At 48.4% G+C, this 16,654-nt stretch overlaps 1 protein-coding gene across 1 annotated transcript in view; it reads right to left on the bottom strand.

The window, feature by feature from the left end:
- The window catches only part of PLEKHA2 (pleckstrin homology domain containing A2), a 57,424-nt gene that overhangs the window by 30,689 nt on the left and 10,081 nt on the right, over nt 1–16,654 (bottom strand). The window contains exons 2-3 of the mRNA XM_081082918.1: nt 14,647–14,810; nt 1,865–1,921 (exon numbers count right to left, since the gene is read on the bottom strand). Coding sequence (XP_080939044.1) covers nt 1,865–1,921; nt 14,647–14,787 — 198 coding nt within the window. The 5' untranslated portion in view covers nt 14,788–14,810. The remainder of the gene's footprint in view (nt 1–1,864; nt 1,922–14,646; nt 14,811–16,654) is intronic.

Below are 16,654 nucleotides of genomic sequence, written 5' to 3'. Positions count from 1 at the left end.
GAATACCTAGGGGTTAATACAAAATAACCCGGAAGGCTGAATGTGATGCTGGCACCACGCTTTAAGGTTTTGCGGGGAAACTCCTGCACTGTGACGCGGGATCAGGCAGGAGTTAAAGGCCCTCAGCTCTGTGTAACCTGACCCATGGCAGCTGTGGGTTTTGTAAAAGGCCCAAGCAGGCCTGTCTCTCCCAGGAAGGGCAAAAAGGCAGGTCCATCCTTTCTGCCTCCAAAGCTGAGAATTGTAAAAACCTTCCTCTGAGCCACATTTATAAATTACGATTCAGCAAGAGACTGTAGTCACTCTTCTTGCATAAAAATCTTCCCAAACCCTCTCAAGCAGGCAGGTTTTGGGGTTTCGTGAATCCTGAACTCTTTCTCTGAGCCTCCTAGAGAAACATCCAGCAAGTCTGGACAAGAGAGGGGTGGCCCAAGCTGCTGTCCTGACTGTCCAGAGGCAGCCGCATTTCTTACCGCAGGCATGCACAAAGCTGAGCTTTCACAGGCTTTCCTTCTGTCCCAGGTCATTATCTCCTCTCTCTAAAGCAGCGGTTCTCAACCTGTGGGTCGCGACCCCTTTGGGGTCGAACAACCCTTTCATAGAGGTTGCCTAAGACCACCGGAAAACACATATATAATTACATATTGTTTCTGTGATTAATCACTATGCTTTAATTATGTTCAATTTGTAACAATGAAGTTGGGGGTCACCACAACTGTATTAAAGGGTCGCGGCATTAGGAAGGTTGAGAACCACTGCTCTAAAGGCTTAGACTCTGCACTGCAGCCAGCCTCTGCCCCCAGCTGTTTCTGCCAGACCCTCCTGCAGCCCCTGCAGCCGCCACTTACCTCCTGACCGGCTAAGATTGGGGGCGCTGAACCCAAGGACTCCCAAAGCTTGTTACAAAAAGGAGCCAGGAGCTGTGCAGATTATGGCCCCCTCCACCCCATCTCAACCCCCTGAGGGTGGGAGAACCTGGACAAGGAAGCAGAGGTGACGGGAGGCCTGAAGTGAGGGGTGCGTGGGGAGAGCAGGACTTCCGGGGCCTTCATACTGGCTGGGCGCCACCTGGCTCTCCTCACTGGACAAAGAGTTCCTCTTTCTGTTGAGGCTCTAAATCCCTGACCTTTTTTATCACTGCTGCCTCATGGGTCAGCCCTGGAGAAGGCCTCCAGGGCGGGGCCGCTAAAAGAAGCTGAATTCAGCAGCTACATGTGGGCGTCATCAACCAGCCCCTCCCCCACGCCCCCTTCCACACATCTCAGCACCAAAGAGGGGCTGCTTCACCGTCTGCACAAACTAGACCAGGGGGTGGCTTGTCAGCCCACCTGCCAGACACTACAGCAGTTACCTGGCTGCTGCATGGCTCCCTGGTACCCCGGAGTACCTTCTCCGGGTATCGTAGCCTTCCCTCTGCAGTATCCTGTCTAGCTGATTGATAAAAGTCCAGTGCAGTCCCCACTCTTTCTGAGCTGCTCCTGTTTAATTACACCCTTTGGGAGTATCTTTTACAGTTACTGGGGGTTCTGTTGTTGTTTTTGTGTTCCTCCTTGTCCCAATTACAAAAAGGGTCATGTCCCACTCCTACCCGCACCGACTGATACCTCGTTCGCTGGAGCTGAGTGCATCGCTGACTGATGTGTCCCAGGAGAAAGAGGCCGCAAGGCCCCCTCCAAGAAGCTGCTGACCACACTCCGCCCACTCCCGGTCAGCAGCAGGGCTTCCACAGGCAGTGCTGAGGAAGGGGGAGCTGCCCATGCAACACCCCCAAATGTTAACGCCCGAAGGACGTGACACTTCCTCTTGTTTAGATACTAAACCTACTTACAGAATATCAATTCCCAGAGCTCCAGGCCAACATTACCTTCGAGATGTAGGTCAGCTGCAAAGATCCAACAGCTCCTGCCCCAATTGCCAGGTTCTGAAACAAAATATGTTTTTCATTTTAAGAAGGATGCCACGTGAGGCCACGGACACAGCACTACGAGGCAGGAGACCAGGCCTCCAGTCCTATTTATGCCACTTACTGGCTTTGCAACCTTGAGCAAGTCACTTCTGTAGCTCCCTTTCCTCCCCGGTAGAACAGTGGTCATTCTTGCCATTGTGTGCGCATTAATGTTGCCCATGGCCGATGTATGACGGAGGGGGGTAAAAGTCTGGGCTCCACCGTTTGACTATGAGGAAGTTCCACTAATCTTCAGGTTTCCCCTCTGATAACAGTGCTGACTTCACAAGGCGGCTGTAAGACTGAGTGAATGTAAGAGCACTCGGCCCAGAGGTGACTCTCAGCAAGTGTTAGCAAATATATTTTTCTGTCCTGACTAATCTGATCCCCTTGTTGGCCTGGTCCCTGTGTTTTAGGCCACTTCAAAGTCTTCTCGTAATAAGTCGGGTACAGATTCACACAATACTGAAATACAAAGTACCGCTGGTCAGTCTACTTCACAGGGCTGTTAATGTCCACACAACATAAAACACGAAGTCAATAAACTATTCAAACAGCAAGAAATTCACAGGCACCTTGTGTGGCAATATTTAACTTGGCAATCGCTTTGGCTTTCTAATTTCTCCATTGTCAGAAATGAAGCAATGACACAGGGATGCCAGTGTAGCAAAGAAATAGCTAAGACATTAAACTTGTGGAGTTCCTGATCTGTAACTTGGAAAATGTCTTCCCCCATGAGCCTGAGAATCTGTGTATAACCTCTTAAACTGTTTCCGTAAACCTTAAAGAATAACCTTGAAGCCCCCCACTACCTGGGTCATGGCAAAGTAATAAACAGAGGTGGCTCTTGGATAATGGGAATTTAGTAAATTTCCTAAAGGGTTAACAGTGAAATGACCTGTCATTCCGGAGATGGCCCTTAAAGAAATAGGCCCTTAGGTCAGAGGGAAGAGTCCTTCTAGGCCCAATTATTAGTCCTTCTAAATTAGCACACATCACTTGAAGCAAATGAAATGTGTGAAATATCCTCTTCACGAGAAAATGGACGGGAATCACACCATGCTAAAAGGATTCTTAGAGCCTTAGAATTTTAGAGTAAGAAATCTAGAAAGAATTTCTTCCCCCTGACTCCCTTTTGTAAATAAGACCATAAGTCTCAAAGCTGCCTTTCAGTAACCAAAATAGCATTTCAACTCTGGGTGATCGGATTGACTCATTATTTTTCATTATACAGTGACTGCATTTTGTTTTATTTTTTAGGGAAGAGAGAGGCCTTACAGCCCCTAAATCAGAGTCCAAAAGGAACCCCAGCATCCAGGAGGCCCGTGAGCAGCTGACTACCCCAGAGGGGAACGTAAACCACTCCAGGCAGACACTCAGCTCCTTGGGGAGTGAGGCCCAGGTCTGTGTGGCCTCCAGAGCCACAGGGAGCCACAGGCCTGTGCTGGACCCTGAGCACCAGCCCCACATCTTGCTCCTGAGCAAAGTGACTTGTGAGTGAAGGGCTTTGTCCAAGGCAACATAATTGGTGGCACAGCCTGAACCATAGTTCAGGTCTCCTCACTTCACCCCGATGCCCTTATAGAAGCAACACTATAATTTTAAAAAGCTTGAGCTGTTGGAATTCTAGCTTTAGGACATTAGTGCACCGGGTCTGTGTGCAATAATAAGTCCGGCCGCATAGCTTGTTGGGAGAGTGATGTGAAAATACATAGAGAGCTGAGCCATGGTGGTTCCTATCTCTGACCCGCATGCTAATTACAAGATGCAGATGCCAAGTCTCAGGCCTGGTCTTGCACAACTCAGTCTCCTGGCTCCAAACCACAACCCAAAGGCCTCCAGGGCCCTATCTTGAATTATGAGTAATGAAGTAGGTTTGGGGGAACCATTCGGACACGAACCCAAGCGTAATGACAGATAGGAGCCGATCAGATTTCAACTACTTCATCCTCTCCACCCTCCACAGTTGCTCCACCCTCCGTCCTCTGCTCCAGAGAGAGAGAGACAGCAGTTCTCTGGGCCCAGTTACCCCGGGGGTATCCTCAGTCCCTTCACCCACAGGCCACCCACAGTCTGCGGAAGGCTCACGTGTACCTCCTCTCCACCAGGAGAAGCCAGGAAAATATGACCAACGTCTGCAAAAGCAGTTCCCCTCCCCACCACTGTCCTCGCCTCCCAGAGGGAAATGAGCGACAGGAGAAAACAGCCCCAGGATCACAGGCTTGATCCAGAGCGACAGCTCAGTGTCCACTCCAATTACTGGACCTAGGAGATTAATGGTGACAGCTCGCTGCCAGTGTGGCAGCCCCAGGCAGACACTTCTTGCTCAGGGAAGATTGTGCCAACATGCCGAGTGGTGAGGGCCTCAGCAGCCAAATGTCAGGGTAGGACCACCAGGAAACAGCACCTGGGGAAGGGTAGGGTGTCGGGGACCAGCAAGCTGCCCCTCCCGGCCACAGCCCCGTCTGCTCTAGGGGAATAGCATCTTCTTGAAGCCTGCTCCGCTGACCCCAGCCTGCCCTGGCCTCGCCTCTCACTGAGTTCACGTACACCAACCCTTCTCCAACTTTGCTGCACATCAGAACCTCCAGGGGAGCTTGTTTTAAAAGGCCCAGGCTTGCCCTAACTGGTTTGGCTCAGTGGATAGAGCATCGGCCTGCGGACTGAAAGGTCCCAGGTTCGATTCTGGTCAAGGGCATGTACCTTGGTTGCGGGCACATCCCCAGTAGGAGGTATGTAGGAGGCAGTTGATCGATGATTCTCTCTCATCGGTGTTTCTAACTCTATCCCTCTCCCTTCCACTCTGTAAAAAATCAATAAAATATATTTAAAAAAAATAAAAAGGCCCAGGCTCCAGCCTCACCCAAAAAACACTGAATCAGAATCAAACAGAATGTGGGCAGAACATGTCCATTTTTTCAATGCTCCCAAGTGGTCCCTTAAGAGGCCCAAGTTTGAGAACAGCTTAGTCAAGTGACAAAATCTAGTCCTGAATTCTGTACTGGAGAGTGTTTTTCTGTGAGTCTGTCTCTTCTTACTAAATTTCAAGCACACTGAGGACATAAGTACAATCTTATTCCTCTACACAGCTGACCCATCGATTTTTACAAGAAAACCATCTGTATGGTGGCTTAGTTCCCAAAGCAGTCCACAAACGCCCGCTGCCCTCATGGGGGACTGGAAGGCCACGCTGCTTCTACCGCCATGGGCAAACATTTCTTTGGGAAGATCTGCTCATGTTTAGAACTTGGGTGGCACGTGACTTTGCCGTTCCCATGACCTGGCGCAGGTCTCTTCTGGGACAGGAACTGGGTAAAGGGAGACATGCAGGGCTGAGTCCTAACTAAAAAGGGGTCAAGGACTTGGGAAGAGGAGGCGAGGAATGGGTCGGGAAGAGGGGCAGGAAGCCTCTGAGATGAGAGCACCTGAGCAGACGAGGAGTGGAGACCGAGGCTGGAGGGGGGGCTGCTATGTGAGTCAGTGGGGGAGATTTTTAAACAAACTAACATTCAAGCTTCATCCTCCGGGTTTTTACGGGTCTGAGGTAGGGCCTGGCCACTTGTATGTTTTTAAATGTCCCTGGGGATTCCTCTGTGCCACCAGGCCTGAGGACCACTGGTGCAGACCACAGCTGGTCCTGCTGGCTCTGCACTGGAGACGCAGCAGTAGGTGAGAGAAAGGGCCACGCCCAGCCACAGCCCACAGAGTGGCCCTGGCTGCTGCAGTAGCAGTAAACAGGGACATGGAAGAGCAGGGCAGGGCAGGGCAGTGAGCAGGAAGGGAGAAGGGATTCCAGCTGTATGCACAGCTGGCAGCAACTGTGTGAGGAGCAACCTGTACACCTCTGGCCCGTCTAAATTTTCTGGGACAATGGAGGGCACAAGGCAGGTTCCTGTTAAATGATGGCTTTATGAAGACACTGCTGTCATCTTGCTTTTTGCTCAAATGTTCTGTCGCCAAGGACCTCAAAGGAACTCCCACTCTGCATGAGTGGAAAGCATAGGGTTGTTTCTTTTCCATCACTGAGCAAGGAGCTGAAGTGCCCACACCTCCCATGACATATCTCCCATGGTAAGCCTTTTTTCTAGATGCAACATTATTTCTTGTTGAAGAACTGTTCCTTCTTCTAGTGAAAGTAATAAGAAGCACAGAAATGACCAGAAGACCTAAGTAAAGATTCATAAACTCACAGAATGTCAGCACTAGAAGGTTCTGTTGATGCCTCATCATTCACCATGAGAGGCTTTCTCAAGGAGTAGAGAGAAGACAGAGCTCATTGCTCCCAGCACCAATCTGCTGCTTTGACAAAGCACAGCTTGAGACAGGAAGAAAGAGACGGACATATATTTAGAGTACATTATGCACCAGGCCTGCTGCTAGGTACTCTTGCACGTTGTCACTTAATCCCAAAAATCCCATTTTACAGACGAGGAAACTAAGGATTGAGCAGGTGAAGCAACTGGCCCAAGGTGACAGAGGTCCTGAGTACTCAGGCCAGTGATGGAACCCAACCCTTCCTGATTCTCAAATCCCATGCACTCTCCTTTCTACCATGCCACCTCCCATGAGACAATCCTTCAAATGTACAAGGACCTGCTCATTATCTAAGAGTTGGTTATCAATGAAAGGTAAATACAAGAGCAGGACCAGCAGGGTTACACCAAAAGAGGCTCTGTAGAGTTACCCAAGCTGGGCAGGGCAGGAACTAGTCAAACTGGCTCTTAGGTGCCAAACTCCAAAAGACCAGGAATTCAGAATGTGGAGAGGGGGAAGGAGAGTTGCCTGTGCCCTCTTTTGGTACCTTCTCTTCTGTCTCTCCAGGGCTCCTAGCAGACAGCAAGGAACACAGCAGGCAGTCAAAACTAGCTTGCTGGTCAACTAGTAGGAAAAGGGGGAAGAGAATACATGTGGAAACCCCACAGCTGAGGCATGAGCCAGCATGACTGCCCATGGGCTGAAACCACAACTCAAACCACCAAAAGATGAGGCCAGACACTGACTCTCAGAAAATGACTTGCCTAAGAAGAGCAGCATGATGGGAATGGAGGGGAGAGCACAATTCCCTCTGCCCCACACTCCACAGTCCTCACCAAAGGAAACTCACCACGCTGTCCCCAGGCATTACGTGACCCGGGTAGTGACTTCACCTGCCACTCTGATATCAAACACATCTCCCCTCTAGCCTGTAGCTCCATTTCCTGATACTAATTGGAAGAAAGGTGAAATGTCCATGGCTACTCTCTCCATTCTCCAGTTCAAAAGATGTATTTAGTATTTCTCTTCAAGAAAAGTCAATTCTTTATCATACACTGTTGTGCTGGTGTAATGCTCCCATTCTATTATCTGGACGTCTCTTTCTTGTTGACATGCACCCAGTACCGGCTTCAGCCAGGATGGACTTCATGATGTGCAAGTCTCTTGGCCACTGTATCCCTAGCTCTTTTATTTCCTCTTCCAATCCTGGTGACAGTGACTTAAAGACATGGCATTCTTGTATATAAATAGATAAAGTATTTTAAAATAGATGTATAAAATGATTTAGTAAAAACAAATGCACAAGGTTAAAATCTAAAGCAAAATGTAACAAATAACCAAAGATGAATTTTAAGAAAACGTAGAATAGTCATCACCATTGTTTCGCATTAATAAAACCTCTGCTAACTTTCATAGCTTCTATCTCTTTAGCTGCTTGGACTTTAATACTAAGTAGTGCTAACTATTAACGTGATTGCCCAAAAGTGCTTTTTAGTTTATACTTCTTTTTAATTTAGTTTGTACTTCTTTTTACTTTAGACAAAGTACACCTTGTTATAAAGACAGAATTATTTTGCCTGGCCAATGGGGCTCAGTTGGTTGGACATCGTCCCATGCACCAAAAGGTTGCTGGTTTGATTCCAGATCAGGGCACATGCTCAGGTTATGAGCTGGGTCCCCTGTAGGGAGTGAGTAAAAAGCAGCCAATTGATATGTTTGCTGTTTTCATGCTCACATCGATGTTTCTCTCTCTCTCTCTCCCTCTCCCTTCCTCTCTAAAAGTAAAAAAAAAAATTTTAATGACAAGAACTGTTTTAAAAATAAGATTACCGTAGACAACACATAAAACAAAATTACACTTACAGCCTTTTATGTTAACTCTCAAAAAGTCCACACATAGTTTTAATTCTTAAAATGTTAATTTAATAATAATTCACCCTGAGCAGATTTGCATTTATTTATTTATTTTAATTTGCATTTTAGCCAAAGTACAGATCTGTCACTTGAAATCTTCTTTTGGGATTATTTTTTCCCCAAAGGAATTCTGCATTCTCACTCTAACAAAATAATAGACAAAAAGCATGCCAGAAATTCTACTTAACCCTTGAAATCACATGTCACATAGGTAGCTAATATACCAATTACACAGAATCCATGAAGTAAGAACACACTGCCCACACAATTGTTGAAGACCTGAGAATTAGCAGAATGCTTGCATACGCAGACAATATCTGTGGACAGACACACATGAAAGTGGTAATACCGCCTCTGGCCAGAGGAATATGTACGTGGGAACAGGAGTGGGAGGAAGGAAGCTGGCTGTCACTGTGACAGCGTTGCCACATTTCAGATTATGTGCCATGTGCATCGAGTGGCCAGTTTTTAAAGAAAGTTACCTCACTGGTTCTTGGCATTTTGACAGGGTGAAGCATATTAGAAAAAAATCTTTTCAATGTTGTTGGCTTTCAGCCAAATTTTGCTCAAGAAGGTTTCTGATACAGAAAACCTTGTGCAATTTTAAAAATGCACACACACTATTTTTGCCTAGCCTTTAAGACCAAAACTATTGTCCATTATACATTACGTATTAATATAATTTCCTACCGCTCCTCCATATGCTGTCTAATAGGATGCAGCCAAATATTCACCTTTTTGTCAACACAGCTAAAGCTCTTTGCCCCTTTTAACGGAAAGAATTGCTTTCAGCTTATATAAAATAACATAACATAACATAACATAACATAACATAAAATAAAATAAAATAAAAGTAAATAAAATAAAATAAAAGTAAAGTAAAGTAAAGTAAACCAGGAGAAATGCAGAGATGCAATCTTTTTGGATATTACAGGTATTTTGTTCCAAAATTCACATCATGGCCTTTGAAAAGTAAAAGCATCTGAGCATTTTTTGGTCAAAGAGAGAAAAGGCACTTTACAGAGTAATTTGACAAGAACAACAATCTAGTGCAGTACTGTTTTCATGCTCCTGTTTCTCCTTTGTTCAGGGCTGTATAATTTAGTCTTGCAATTACTTAGCCAAGCAGGCATTAGAGAGCGGAACATAAGCGTTGCTGTGCAACTAAAACATGCTTAGTTACTCTGTAGGTCACGGTAATAAAGGAGAGAAGCCTTATTAAGGGATGTCATCCCCTCTGGCATGATAGGGACCAACATTAAATTAAAATACAAGTGCTGTTGCCATCGTATCATAGAAATTCTTTAAGGAAAATCCAGCTAATGTTTGTTTCTATTCAAGAATCATTTGCGTGCTTGAAATTGTCAGCATATTGATTTTTAAATGCATTAGCCAAATCAGTGGCCATAATCAATAATATTGAAACTTACCATTTATAGGGGTCCTTTTTAGCTAATGGGTTTCATCCTAGATCAGTTTGGTATCATCAGTGTCTATATTAAAAAAAACTTGATTCCTTACCTTACTACATCAAAACTAAATTCTGGCCAGCGTACAAGGGTATACCTGGACCACACAGGCTGCCCCCTAACATGCATGATTCCTCCCCGGAGCAGACACTGTCGCTGGCCTCCTGTTTCCATGTTTTGATGTGCTTACAATGGCCGGCACCTGCAGCCCTACTTTGGAAGGCGGCCGTTGGGCCATGGGAGCCGTTCGCACACATTTGTAGAGCCAGAACCAGTGACAGTCCAACGGGGCATACAGAAGCTCAGCCCTCTTGGGACAACCCTTAGGCCTCACTCTCAGCCCGCCTGCAGCACTAGGCTAAGCCTCCCTACCCTCTGCAGACTTCTCCTGAGCTCACGCCTTCGTCTGGCTTCCTCCCCTTCCCTGTCCTGCTCCCAGCACACTTGACCGCCTCAGTCTCTCTCCTTAATAAAGAACCTGCCACAAATCCTCGTCTGGGGAACCGGACCTTAAACACCCTCAAACCAGGCGGGCTCACCTTCCCTTCTTGGTGCTGCCTCTGCCCCATACAACTGAGAACACCCTCCTCTTCCACTCCCTCCAGGGTGCGTAACAACCAAACTGTTAAGTGCAAACACCTCAAAACCCGTAAAGTGCTCTACGAATGTGAATCGCTTGTAGCAATCACTTTCAGATTTGGCTTTAGTGCTACCCTTCCATACAGGGATGCCCTGCAGCTCTGCCTGCCGCATTTTCACTTAATCATCTGGCTCCCCAGCTACAGTGTAAGCTCCATGAAGGTGAACTCTCTGTCCTGTTCACCGCTGAAGCCTCAGCATTTGATGGTGTCTGGCACGCAGGGCAGGTGTAGCAACTACATGCTAAATGGTGTTGCTGAACTCGAGGATGTTACCCTATTCTCAGCCCTCCAGGACATAAAGGGCCAAAAGCCATGTTAAGGACCATCTCGAGTGCCCTTGGCCCAGGGAGGATAAATGACTTGCGTAAGTACAAAATAGCTTAGTGGCTGAGCCAGGATTCGATCCTTGATCTCTTACCTCCCAGGCTGAAAACCATCCGTCTAAGACTCCACCTCTAGGTCTTCCTCTTTCCCAGATGGGCAGCAGAGGACATTGCAACCCCCTTCTCCTTCAACCAAAATACTGGCATCTGGGCACTTCAACTTCATGATATGCTATCTACATATATAAAAGGCTAACAAGCAGAGTGTTCCCGCGGGAGTTCAACCGGGAGACCGTCAGTTCGACTGCTCACTATGACCTGTGCTGACCACCAGGGGCAGCATGGAACGAAGGAAGGTCCTGGCAGGCAGCTGGCAGCAGGGGAAGGAAGGCCCCAGCCAGCAGCCAGAAGGCCCCGATTGGCCCTGAACGCTGGCCAGGCCTAGGGACCCTACCCCTACATGAATTTCATGCATTGGGCCTCTAGTCCTATATTATAAAAATGGACTCGGCTTTTCCACACTTTAGTTTTATGTATATTGTCTTCATCTCCCCAACTGAACCTGAAGCTTCTCGGTGGCAAATACCTCACTGAGCTCCCGTCCACCTCATCTACAGGACCTCGCCTAGGCTGAGCACAAATATCAGCAGGAGGAAGGAAGCAGACAAGTGTGAGGAGTGCAGACACTTGCGTCAGACAGGCCTGGCTTCAACTCCAGCTTTGCAACTACCACCTGTGCAACCTTCAGCAAAGTCGCCAGACTTCTCTGCACCCTGCAGAATACTGTCAGAGTGTCAATCATCCCCGAGTCCCAGGTTTCTTGTGAGGACTTGATGACATGATACATGCAACGCATGTAACCACTCAATAAGACTCAGTAAGTACAACCTTCAGCGAGTAATAACAGTAGTAACAGTGGTAGTAAAAACCGGCTCCATAAACACCACATGGCTTATACAGGCAATGATCAGAGACCTGGGTTTGGAAAACCCCCCACTTATTAATGTCTATTAAATAATTAAGATATTCTATCAGGTGTCTCCTTTTCCCTATACAAGTAAGATGTTCAGTGACCGAAGGGAGTTCCCAATGTCTCTTCACGGGGACAGAACAAAACCCTCCAGTTTGCTCTCGGAACCAGCTCCAGTCCCCCTTCTCCTGACTGCCGACACTCTACAGAACTTCCACTGGGTGTAGGCCATATCCCAACCCCAGGAGAGTGGTGTGGGGCACTCTGCATTTCATAAAGGCCTCCCTCTGACCACCTCTTTACCTCGGCCTCTTTAGTTCATTCATCCATTCATTCAGTGAGCACACATTCATCAAATGCTGGACACTGTGGATCAAAAGCTAAGCCAGACGAGCCCCCTGCCAACTAGGAGCTCCCAGCCCCGAGAGTCCTCTGGCTTCTATCTCTTAATCAGAGACTACTTTTGAAAGCTTTCCTTCCTCCCAGGCAAGAGTAAGATGACTGTCTCACTATCAGCCCTGACAGCAGGGGAACTGGAGTCAGACTGCCAGGGTTAGAATCCTGGCCCTGCCTTTTTCTTATTATGTAACCATGGGCAAATCTCTTCCCCTCTCTGCCTCACCCACCTAACCTTAAGAATGAGGACAATAATACCTACCAATTAGACTCTTGTCAGAATGAAATGAAGACCAATGAAGTCTTTAGAACAGTGCTTGGCACACAGTAGTAACTATTCACTCACACTATTCTACAACTTACAAAAATATCCACTCTCAAGTCTAGAATGGCTGTTTGGCCATTAACACAACAAAGAGCTAAGCCAACAACTAAAGAAGTAAAATGTTCTGAAATATTGCTGTGTCACAGCTAGACTCTCCTTTTTTAGGCATGTGCCAAGCCAGCTGAAATTTCTGCCTCCAGGGAAAATGTAAAGAATCTCCAGCAGGGGCTTTTATTTGGTAACTCAAGCTCAAAGAAGGCTCTAGCACAAAGAGCATCCTGAGAGCTCCGCTGGCAGGGAAGCACAGGAGGGTGCGACCTGCACAGAGGCTGACCCCAGACACCCCAGGAAGCAGCCCAAGGCCCAGCATCCAAGGTTACTGCAGGTTCTGGAACCAAGGGACAGTCAAACCAGAAGGCAGGAAAGAGCCAGAGAAACCCTGACAACTGGCAACATTTGAGATTGGAAATGGTGGCACTGTGGTCTTGGGTAACATGTCACTGACAGCAAGATTCAGTCTGTGAGCCCTAGCCACTTTGGCTCAGTGGATAGAGCACTGGCCTGTGGACTGAAGAATCCCACGTTTGATTCCAGGCAAGGGCAAATGCCTGGGTTGCGGGCAAGATCCCCAGTAGGGGGCGTGCAGGAGGCAGATCAATGATTCTCTCTCATCATTGATGTTTCTATCTCCCCCTTCCTCTCTGAAATCAACAAAAATATACCTTTTAAAAATAAATAAATAAATAAAAGGCTCAGTCTGTGGCCCAGAGTATGAAGGAGGGTCCAACTCTCAGGGGGATAGCTGCAACAGCCAGGCAGAATTCCCCGAGCAAGTGAATTTGCGTTAAGAACAGTCCTAGTAGGAAGCATAGCACCAAGCAGCTGAATCAGAACAGAAATACATTCAAGTTACCTGAGCTAACATGGCAGGTACATGGGAGAAGGTATGCAATGGAAGACAAAGGGAAAAGGAATGATCAGACTCAGAGACCATAAGTCACCCTGGCATGCCAGAAATCATATTTACTGGCCACAAGACTCAATTTCGAGTTCCTCCAACGGTGGGGAAGTGGCACCTAAGATGCTACTTCTTTCAAGATCTGTTGACTCAGCTGTGGGCACCTCTGCAGAGCCAAAGCAGGGAAAATGATACAGCAGAGCCTGCAGGCACACCCAAAAACAAAACATCGTAAGAGGCAAGCATTCCAGGCTAAGTCAAGGACGTAAGCGTCCGCATGTAAGTTTTATTCTGCATGCTCCGCACTTTAAATAAGAGTAACCAACTGAAGGTTTATCAGGAAGGAGGGGTGAACCAGGGGGGACAGTTCTGTTTAGGGTTAAGTCTTTCCTGGAGAGGGTGAGTCACGGCAGCTGCTCTCTGGGTATGTTTGCTGTTATCCACAGTGTTTTCTCTCAGCCATCAAATTCAGAGGACAAATGCCAGAGGCCTCTGGAGGGCTAGTCCCCCGATAATGACCTAGAGACTCACAGGACTCTTTTCCCACTTCACATCTCCAAGACCGAATCCATCCCCCAACACTCAGGCTTTCCTCTTCCCAAGTCTCTGAACCGGAGCCAAATCTCAGGCCCACACCCCTCCCCTCTCCAACATGGCCATACGATCTTGCCGTTTAAGGGCCACGCCAGTCTTCATAGCCTCATTGCACCAAAATGCTCTAGGGCGCTGCGAAGGAAAGAGCCAAAGCACTCCCAGCCCCAGAAAAAAATAGACTTGAGATCCCACATCAGGGCAAGAGCAACTTCTTCCCAGACCAGGGATGTCTCCGGGACTCCCAGGCAAGGCAATAAAACTTAGGAGGCCCCTGCTGATTCCAATGTCTGAGACTCAGCTTTTTTCATCTGTAGTGCGAGGAGGCAAAACAAGGTGACTCCCAGGGTCGCCTCCAACCCAGTACTGGGACTCCTGACTCGATGCAGGAGACCAGAGAAGTCCGACTTTTGTCCAGCTCGGGGAACCAGGTCACATTCCCTGCCGGGGAGGGGCCCCAGACTGGAAGAGCAGGAGTGGCCACAAGGCCACAGCCCTAACCAGGGAGGTGAGAGGGAGCAACCCAGGCTGCAGAGCTTGGGTCCAGCCTGGCTAGCCGCTGCCTGACTTTGTAAGTATTACATTCCTGAGTGTGAGAAAAGACACCAGATCCCCTGGGTCAGGAGAGATGAGTTTCTTCTCAAGCTAAAATCGGGGATGATTTCCGGTATGTGCGTGCATGTGTGTGGGGGTGGGGGTAGGAGGGCCGGGGACGGGGGGGGGGGGGGGTTCCCCTCCTTATTGACCTGCAGGTCAGTGCTGCCCATGAGAGACGAAGCCCTGAGGCTAATCCCATGTGCATTCCTCCCAGGCAGTGACAGGCAGCCAGCCACCCTTCTCCTTCCCCCGTGGCCTCTCACCTGGGGGTTGTCCATGTACCAGAGAAGGTAGTTGGCCTGGGTGTCCAGAATGAAGTACCTCCGCAGAAACTTGCCACTGTTCTCATTCTCCTCGATGTCCAGAAACCCACAGATTCGGTTCTGCCGATCCACATAAGGCATTCCTGGGCTCTGCTCACATCACCCTGCATGGCAGGAGGGAGGGAGGTGCTGGTTGAGAAGGAGGGTAAAGTGGGCCCTGCCTCGGGGCCTGCGGGAACCTCACTCTGGCCTGACTCACCTCTGCGAGAAGCTGGCCTGGCAATTTCTTGCATCAGCTTCTTTCCCCAGGGCACCCAATGTTTTCCCCAACCAGCCCCGGGAAGCCTTTTACCAATTCCATTCATAAGCAGTCATCAAAACCCAGTGACATGTATCACCTAACTTCCCTGCGGCTCTCTTATGTAGCGAGCAGAGTGTTAGGCAACTTTACATGCATAGAGGATACACGCCTAGACTTTGGGTCAGAGGCCGGGGTTCCGATTCCAGTTGTGGCCACTTATCGTGTGACCACAAACTATGTAATCTTTGTGCACCCCAGTTTCTGCATCTATAAAATGGGGATAATAACAGTACCTCCATCTCATATGTCAATTTTGGTGAAAATTAAGTGCTTGGTGCGTATTAAGTTCTTCATAAACACTAGGTATTATTATTACTCTTCACAAAAGCCTTGGAAAGTAGGTTATAACCCAGTTTTATACATAAAGAAACTACTTCAGAAAGGACTTAAGCTCCCGTTCAAATGCCTGGATAAAACTTTGCCAGGAATTCAATCATAAACCAGCCTCTCGGGATCCGTGAAGATACCAAAGAATGAACCTGAGGTTCCTGTGATGTCGTGGCAGGGCCACACGCTTCACCCACTTCACTGTGCTGTGACCCGGGGGCCACTCGTAACTGAAAGAAGGAGGGATCAGAAGAGAGCCCAACCCTGAACACTGACCCTGACTCCAGAAGAGGGTCTCCGTGTCATGGGACGTGCCGCACCCTCAAGCCAGCCTCCCCACTCCTTGTGATTTCCTGCCGACTCTCTGAAGAGCCATCGGAAAGGCCAGGAGCTCTGTTTTCCTCCCAAAGGAATGTGAGCAACTTCCCACAAGCAGTTACACCCAACCTGATGCACAGGGTCCCACAAGGATTAGAAAACGCCATTTAGACTTTCAAGGACAGGCACCGCTCACCCCTGGTCCTGCTTGGCTGCAACAAGCAAAGTCCACTCACACCCAAGGCCACCATGGTTTTTAGTCTACAGCTAAGCAAAGCCGTAAGAAGACCCACCTAAGGCCATGCCCTGCACTACGACATTGATCAGCAAGCAAGCTACCCAGATGCCACACCTAGAGTCTTCCAGGCCCAGGGAGCAGGTCCCACCAGCAAGAAGACACATTCCTAGGAGAGCAGAGAATTCTAAGGGTGGTGACTGGTAGGACAGTCTGTTCTCTTCCACCCCCACAAGCGGCCTGGCAGTGTCGAAAGGCTGCCCCAAGGAAAAAAGTGCCCCCCACACACAAGGACACCAATGAACAGTGAATCCCTTGATTCTAGATAACGATGGGCCAGAACCCCAATGGGGACAGACGACTCAGTCAGAAAGGAGATCCCACGGCTACTTGCTGGGTAATGATGGGGGACAAAAGAATAAAGCAGGCAGGGAAACAGGGCAAAGGACGTAAACGGAGAAATAAAAGAGGAGGTGAGAAAGAATAAGAAGTGGAAAGAGGAGGATTAGAAAGATGGCAGCGGAGAAGGAAGAAGTGTGTGGCAATGGCAGGGTGGGGTTGAGGGGAGAAACAGCCCTGCATTAAGGAGCATCGTGTCTGGCACAGGTACCTGCAGCCAGTGGCCCTGCTTCTCCGTGCCTTCCCGAGCAAAGCTTCCTCCCAGCTCCCGTTCCACAGCTGAGCAAGTGTGAGCACAGGAAAGGGAAAGACATGGAGACAAGCCAAGAGTCAGGCACAAACGCCATGGGAGGAACTTGAAGTCTTCT

The sequence above is a fragment of the Myotis nattereri genome (assembly GCF_964212035.1).
Source record: "Myotis nattereri genome assembly, chromosome: 2".
NCBI classification, from domain to species: Eukaryota; Metazoa; Chordata; class Mammalia; order Chiroptera; family Vespertilionidae; genus Myotis; species Myotis nattereri.
Note: the sequence above shows the minus strand (reverse complement) of the source record. Positions and strands in the feature narration are given on the sequence as shown.